We start from the raw sequence: 8,306 nt of genomic DNA on the forward strand, positions 1-8,306 counted from the left end.
TATACCTACCCTCTTACCCACTAAAATATTGCTCAATACGTAATCAAAAAATTAAAAAATTCGTACATTAAAGTGGACCATTGTCTCATAAAATGTGAAGGTAAAATTGTTAGTTTCCACGTCTTCCCTCAAACGTCGGTTACAGGGATTTGATCGTCCCCGGATTGTCTCGCCGATGCCAATCGAACTTCAGTACTTTCAGATTGCACAATGCCGTTTACAGGGACTGTTGTCGTTGTCTCGTCACACCACGGTGTCGTTAGTATTTTAATTCTCTATAAAATAAGGATAAATAAATAATATTAAAAAAGGAACCAACGTAACCCAACCCAACCTGACCTAATTAAATATAGTAAAATTTTTTTGTAGTGATTTTTCGTCTGTATATTGTTAAAAATTGAATATTTGGAAAACTTCAGAACTGGGGTTCTAGACAAAAATTTTTTTACTAAATGTGTTAAATGGTTGTTTAAACGCGAATAAAGTTTATACAAAAGTTACATTCCCATAACCTGTGGTCGTAACGAGGTGATATTAAAATTAAACTAAAAATACAAACTAAGATGAAGATAGCATCGCGAAATTTTATTTATTTTTAACCGACTTTTTAACGACGATGTGACAGGTTAATAAAATGCCATTTAAATTCCCCTTCCGAATTTAAAATTTCCTCATCTGTATCTTTAAGCTTTAATACTGTCACATGTAGGAAACCCAACATAAACTGTCACGTGTAGGCAACCCAATATACATAGTGACAAAGAAGAACAGATTTTCTACACGTCACATTCTGGACCTTTCTAGATTAGTTAGTACGAGTTCGATTTACGACGCGACACATGGTTCTTACTACTACTAAGAGGGAAGAAGTGACGAAGTGTGGGTTATTGTGATTAATTAATAATAAAAGTGTTTATTCGAAAGATAATTAGTGAGTAGTAAAAAGGTGTTTGATTACGCGACAATAAGCTTTTAAATGTTTAAGCATTTTAACAATAAATAGCATAAAACAGTTACCTAATAGCTGGGGAAAATTTGGAAAAGGCATTTAAAGATAATTAATGCAGTACAGTACCGCAAATCAAAGTGTAGGGTTATAGAAAATTTATTACAGGTTAATTGCATATAATAATTTGCTGAAAAATATAAATTGTTAATTTTTACCGATATTTTAACAATAAATAGCATAAAACAGTTACCTAATAGCTGGGGAAAATTTGGAAAAGGCATTTAAAGATAATTAATGCAGTACAGTACCGCAAATCNCGAGGAACCCGATTATCCCGAACGCCCTATTATTCGGAACTCTGAAAAAAGACCACCCACCCTGTTAATTAAAAGGATCTGTACAAATCATAAAAATTGAAATGATATTGTTAATTTTCAGTTACAGTTTGGGCTGCAATTTTGGCTTTTGATGTAATCGAGTTAGATATTTAGTCCACATTTCACAACAACATAATTTAAACAATGTCTAGGGGTTGTGACAATCGTGGTTTCCCTTGAAAATTTCCCAAAAAATTTTGTGCCTTTTGTCATATTTTGACCAGTATCTCAAAAACAAACTCTACTAGAAAAGAAAATGTACTGGAAATATTTGAATACTCAGAGAAAACTAAATTTTTATGATAACGCAAAAATTACAAATTACGATTGTAAATTACTGAATTTACTGTAGAAATAGTAGACTTTATTAGGCAACTTGGAATAATCTCAATTTTGACATCTTTTTTCAAAAATTATTTCAAGTTGTTTAGTTATTACNGAAAAGGCATTTAAAGATAATTAATGCAGTACAGTACCGCAAATCAAAGTGTAGGGTTATAGAAAATTTATTACAGGTTAATTGCATATAATAATTTGCTGAAAAATATAAATTGTTAATTTTTACCGATATTTTAACAATAAATAGCATAAAACAGTTACCTAATAGCTGGGGAAAATTTGGAAAAGGCATTTAAAGATAATTAATGCAGTACAGTACCGCAAATCAAAGTGTAGGGTTATAGAAAATTTATTACAGGTTAATTGCATATAATAATTTGCTGAAAAATATAAATTGTTAATTTTTACCGATATTTTAACAATAAATAGCATAAAACAGTTACCTAATAGCTGGGGAAAATTTGGAAAAGGCATTTAAAGATAATTAATGCAGTACAGTACCGCAAATCAAAGTGTAGGGTTATAGAAAATTTATTACAGGTTAATTGCATATAATAATTTGCTGAAAAATATAAATTGTTAATTTTTACCGATATTTTAACAATAAATAGCATAAAACAGTTACCTAATAGCTGGGGAAAATTTGGAAAAGGCATTTAAAGATAATTAATGCAGTACAGTACCGCAAATCAAAGTGTAGGGTTATAGAAAATTTATTACAGGTTAATTGCATATAATAATTTGCTGAAAAATATAAATTGTTAATTTTTACCGATATTTTAACAATAAATAGCATAAAACAGTTACCTAATAGCTGGGGAAAATTTGGAAAAGGCATTTAAAGATAATTAATGCAGTACAGTACCGCAAATCAAAGTGTAGGGTTATAGAAAATTTATTACAGGTTAATTGCATATAATAATTTGCTGAAAAATATAAATTGTTAATTTTTACCGATATTTTAACAATAAATAGCATAAAACAGTTACCTAATAGCTGGGGAAAATTTGGAAAAGGCATTTAAAGATAATTAATGCAGTACAGTACCGCAAATCAAAGTGTAGGGTTATAGAAAATTTATTACAGGTTAATTGCATATAATAATTTGCTGAAAAATATAAATTGTTAATTTTTACCGATATTTTAACAATAAATAGCATAAAACAGTTACCTAATAGCTGGGGAAAATTTGGAAAAGGCATTTAAAGATAATTAATGCAGTACAGTACCGCAAATCAAAGTGTAGGGTTATAGAAAATTTATTACAGGTTAATTGCATATAATAATTTGCTGAAAAATATAAATTGTTAATTTTTACCGATATTTTAACAATAAATAGCATAAAACAGTTACCTAATAGCTGGGGAAAATTTGGAAAAGGCATTTAAAGATAATTAATGCAGTACAGTACCGCAAATCAAAGTGTAGGGTTATAGAAAATTTATTACAGGTTAATTGCATATAATAATTTGCTGAAAAATATAAATTGTTAATTTTTACCGATATTTTAACAATAAATAGCATAAAACAGTTACCTAATAGCTGGGGAAAATTTGGAAAAGGCATTTAAAGATAATTAATGCAGTACAGTACCGCAAATCAAAGTGTAGGGTTATAGAAAATTTATTACAGGTTAATTGCATATAATAATTTGCTGAAAAATATAAATTGTTAATTTTTACCGATATTTTAACAATAAATAGCATAAAACAGTTACCTAATAGCTGGGGAAAATTTGGAAAAGGCATTTAAAGATAATTAATGCAGTACAGTACCGCAAATCAAAGTGTAGGGTTATAGAAAATTTATTACAGGTTAATTGCATATAATAATTTGCTGAAAAATATAAATTGTTAATTTTTACCGATATTTTAACAATAAATAGCATAAAACAGTTACCTAATAGCTGGGGAAAATTTGGAAAAGGCATTTAAAGATAATTAATGCAGTACAGTACCGCAAATCAAAGTGTAGGGTTATAGAAAATTTATTACAGGTTAATTGCATATAATAATTTGCTGAAAAATATAAATTGTTAATTTTTACCGATATTTTAACAATAAATAGCATAAAACAGTTACCTAATAGCTGGGGAAAATTTGGAAAAGGCATTTAAAGATAATTAATGCAGTACAGTACCGCAAATCAAAGTGTAGGGTTATAGAAAATTTATTACAGGTTAATTGCATATAATAATTTGCTGAAAAATATAAATTGTTAATTTTTACCGATATTTTAACAATAAATAGCATAAAACAGTTACCTAATAGCTGGGGAAAATTTGGAAAAGGCATTTAAAGATAATTAATGCAGTACAGTACCGCAAATCAAAGTGTAGGGTTATAGAAAATTTATTACAGGTTAATTGCATATAATAATTTGCTGAAAAATATAAATTGTTAATTTTTACCGAAACTAAAAATAAATCTGGTATTGATCAAAATTTTATGATTGTTTCAATGCAATTAAACAAAAGAAATTAACTGATTCCAGATTTTAATTAGCCCCCCTCCCGAATTTTTTCGTTCTTTGGGAAAGGGGGGTCCTCTGACATTTTTGAGAGAAAAAGGGGGTCGCTGACAAAAAAAGTTTAAGACACTCGTGTATAATGTAGGTAGCGGCAGGCAGGATGTAGACATCTCACTTTCGTAACAGGACTACAGGACTATCGAGGCAGTAGCCATGTGAGTACCTACATTATAGAGTTATAGGCAATAAACTTGGTTTTGGTTTATGTTGTGCGGCGACTGATCGGTGTTATCTATAGTGATTGGCCAGGTGGAATCGAGAATCGACTCATTTTCGATAAAACGTAAAGTGAAGTTGTGCAATTTGTGAATAATATTCCATAAAAACTGTTTGTGTCTTTCTACCCATCCGTTTTCAGCTGTTGGCATCTACTTAGGTGAATTATTCACTAAGCATGTTTAGTCGGTAATTATTAAACTGATTGTTTTGCAAGGATACTGTTCGATAGTTTCTTTTGATTTAAAAGCATTTATCAGATCTGAGACTGATCGTCTGCTTATTATGATAATGGGATTATTATATTATATTTTAGGTAGGGTACCTAGATAGCTACTAAAAACATGCTTCACCATCCTTTTAACAGATTTTATTTTGTATCATTTTTGCTCACGCTTTTTAACGTACAACGTACGTACAACAATAATTATTATGCTTATATAGCATCCTTTTGATATATACACCTAGTAATCTTTTGAAATATTTTATTACCATGAGGTACCTATCGGTATTAAATCCTTAAGACAAACAACACCTATTATAGATATACTACTTATAACAATTGTTGCAATGAATTTTGTGCAAATAGCAAGTTCACAATAAAAGTCAAATACATATTTTTACAATTATAAAATAAAATAAATTTTGATTTTTATGAAATATAAACGTATTTATTTGTGATTGAATAATTGCCATCTTTAGACACTCAACAAATAAGTTGGTTCCGTAGTGTAGCGGTTATCACGTCTGCTTTACACGCAGAAGGTCCCCGGTTCGATCCCGGGCGGAACCACATTTTTTTTTCTTATTTGAATAAAATTCCATGAATTCAAAAGAAGTTAAATTTGTTTCAAAGAATTACTTAGGTTACGTTTTAATTTAATAATTAAATATCATTGTACTGTTCTGGGCTCTAACGTATGTTCACATAAGATGAGACATTTTGTTGATGATCACCATTGGCGTAGTAAAGGTTTATGAAAAACACTGATAACCTCAATTACTTAAAAAAAACGATCAATTTTTAACAAGCAAAGCAGGGTAGGTTAGATACAGTTAGGTTAGGATAGATTACACAAGTTATCTCTATCCCGCCCCGTCCTACACTGTACGCAAAGTAGTGGATAGGGAGGAAATCCTTCTTTAGTGTTTTGTGTTAAAGGTTTAAAATGAGAAAATATTAAAGTAATAGCGAATATAAAAACTTACCTCTAAGAAAGAGCCTTTAGTTGTAAGCAGTTTAAAAAGCGCCATTGTTGGAATCATAGCAACAGAAGAACCAGCAATGGTCCAACCAAGAGCATTAGCCCAACTGGGGTAAACGTAGCCCTCGTAACTGAGCGGTTCATAATCTAGCAGGCCATAGACAATAATAAATATCAAAAACAAAGGAGCTGCAAATCTCCAACAGAATCGCCAATACAGTCCCGGGGAGAAACCTATCATATCTCGGATATCGTCACAAAATCGCGAAGTTCCTGTATCAGTACGAAACAAAAAGAAACTGTAAGAATATAAAAAGGTAAAATGCAACAAAGGTTTATTCATTTGGTTGGGACAGTATAACGTAATTCATGTATTTTTAAAATTAATTTTTTAAGAAATGTTGAATAAATTAGAGTATCTAAGGAGTATATTTGCATAAAATTTGAGGTGTGATATTTCTAAACTTAAAAAACGTATCAAATTCCATTTCCATTTTCTAGCCACATTAGCTCCTTTTAAAACTTTCTTCCTTTTTTAAACTAAATACACTTATAACTTACGATAAGTAAGTACATCTGTTTCGATATAATTACCACAATTTTAAATAATTACATATTGAATAATTGAATAGTAATACGTTAGTTTATCCTTAAAAAATAGTGTAAGACTGCTTAAAGCTTAACTTTGCATGTGTTAAAAATCTTAACTAGAATTGTACACAGACGGGTAAAAAGCAACAGGGCAAAAATTGTAGAGGATGACCATTTTGGGTTTATAAGAACAGGGGAACATGCGAGACCATAGTACCCTTATGTATAATGGTAGTGGAAACGATAGATCCTCTTAAATGGAAAAAGATGTTAAAATGTAGGTATAAGATATAGGGATAGAAGAATGATATAATAGCTTGTATAAAGAGCAACAGATATAGTTGTAGATGTTGAGCAATATGTTAGAGGAGTAAATATTAGAAAGGAGGGTTAGACAAAGATGAACATTGTCCCAGCCTCTGTTTAATTTGTATATCAAAGATGCGATTAATAATATTAACGACAGGACAGCATTAGGGATAAATGTACAGCTTCCATCATGGATGGAGAAATAGATTTTTCCGAAATTGGCTTAACAATTCTTTTTAGCCGAAAGGGCGTAGCATACCTACTTAAAGGGTGTGAAAAAGAGTAAAATTTCACCATTATCACTTACACTTTTTTTATTTTTCTACGTGTTTTATTGTCATTAACAAAATATCTTGGTATGCATGTTTAAAAACAACCGGAAGTGTCTGGTATATTAATTGTATTTCATCGGCTTCCTTTACATCAATTATAAAAATCACCAAGTTCAATAATTTTATTTTAGAGTAAACATCGTCATCACCATAAAGTCATCAGTCATAAGACTGGTTGGACACGCACCTTCACTTTTTCTTTCCTGAGCTAATCTTCGCATTTTCCTAAAACTAGAACAATCCATATTCTTAACTATTTGCGAACAGTAATCTAATCTAGGTCTACCTCTACCCCTCCTAATTTCCGTTTCTGCCTCTAACATGTCTCTGACCAGACCTTCATGCCTGAGAAGGTGTCCTACCAACCTATCTGGCCTATTTTTTATTAACTTCCATAGAGTTCTCTGTTCTCCTATTCTTTCTAATACCTCATTTCTAACCTTCTCTATCCACGGTACCCTCATCATTCGCCTGAACACCACATTTCGAACACTTCCAACATTTTCTTTTCCAAAGCGCCCACCGTCCATGTTTCACACCCGTACAGCGTCGTCCTCCAAAGATACATCTTTAACAATCGTTTTCGAATTTCTAAATTAACCGTTCGCGAGCAAGTGACTTCTTTTTATTGAAGGCGACTCGACCCTGCACTATCATCTCCTTTATATCTCAACTACTCCTTCCGTCCTGACTTATCTGACTTCCTAATAGATACCCAAAATCGGCCACTTCTAATTTTTCGTTTCCTATCATTATATTCGCTCTTTCCCTACTTTTTTGTCCCTTGCAAACCAGTATTTTTGTTTTACTTTTATTTATTTTCTGTACTGTTTCGTCAATACCGCTTCTATTTATTTAAAGTTATCTCTAACTCCTCCTTGCTAGATGCCAATACTGTTATATCATCTGCAAATCTAAGCATACTAATCTTTTGCCTCTGCATATCTATCCCTACAGTTGTGCTGTCTTTAATGATGTTAATCGCGTCTTCGATGTATAGATTAAAAAGTAGCGGTGACAGTGTGCAACTCTGTCTGACTCCCTTTCTAATATTTACTTCTCTACGTTGCAGCCCCATTTCTAACTGCCTATTGCTCTTTATACAAACTAAGTATCACTTTTCTATCTTTGTAACTCATCTCTACATGCATGAGGATAAATATAATAAAAGGAATCAAGTAACATTGAAAAAAAGTGTCTACGTGATAATGGTGAAATCTTATCCTCTTTCACATCCTTTAAGTAAGTATGCCACGCCCATTTAGCTAAAAAAAATTGGTAAGCCAATTTTTTTCTTTTAAATTAACAAATTTGCTATCGAATACAGAAGGTACAATTTTTTAAAATTCGCTATGATGGTAAAACATTTTTTCTTTTTTATTATTTATAAATTATTTTTTTCAATATACTTTCTGCTAAGTAAATTAACGCGTACCAAGACCATTTTGTTCGTATAATT

General features: G+C 31.0%; 1 protein-coding gene, 1 long non-coding RNA gene and 1 other non-coding gene across 4 annotated transcripts in view; 2 read left to right on the forward strand and 1 right to left on the reverse strand.

Annotated features, from left to right (window-relative positions):
- Positions 1-28: 28 nt before the first annotated feature.
- The window catches only part of LOC108740341 (sodium-dependent dopamine transporter), a 76,719-nt gene continuing 68,441 nt past the window's right edge, over positions 29-8,306 (reverse strand). The window contains exons 10-11 of the mRNA XM_025975283.1: positions 5,620-5,888; positions 29-275 (exon numbers count right to left, since the gene is read on the reverse strand). Coding sequence (XP_025831068.1) covers positions 129-275; positions 5,620-5,888 — 416 coding nt within the window. The 3' untranslated portion in view covers positions 29-128. The remainder of the gene's footprint in view (positions 276-5,619; positions 5,889-8,306) is intronic.
- Positions 4,413-8,306, forward strand: part of LOC108740360 — an 85,161-nt gene continuing 81,267 nt past the window's right edge. The window contains exon 1 of one of the 2 annotated variants that reach the window (XR_003231260.1): positions 4,413-4,570. This is a non-coding gene — a long non-coding RNA (uncharacterized LOC108740360). The remainder of the gene's footprint in view (positions 4,571-8,306) is intronic. The other variant, XR_001938322.2, reaches the window with a different exon arrangement.
- Trnav-uac lies at positions 5,131-5,203 on the forward strand. Its single transcript has one exon. It is a non-coding gene; the product is annotated as a tRNA-Val (tRNA).

Source organism: Agrilus planipennis, unplaced genomic scaffold (genome assembly GCF_000699045.2).
Source record: "Agrilus planipennis isolate EAB-ADULT unplaced genomic scaffold, Apla_2.0 scaffold271, whole genome shotgun sequence".
Classification (NCBI taxonomy): domain Eukaryota; kingdom Metazoa; phylum Arthropoda; class Insecta; order Coleoptera; family Buprestidae; genus Agrilus; species Agrilus planipennis.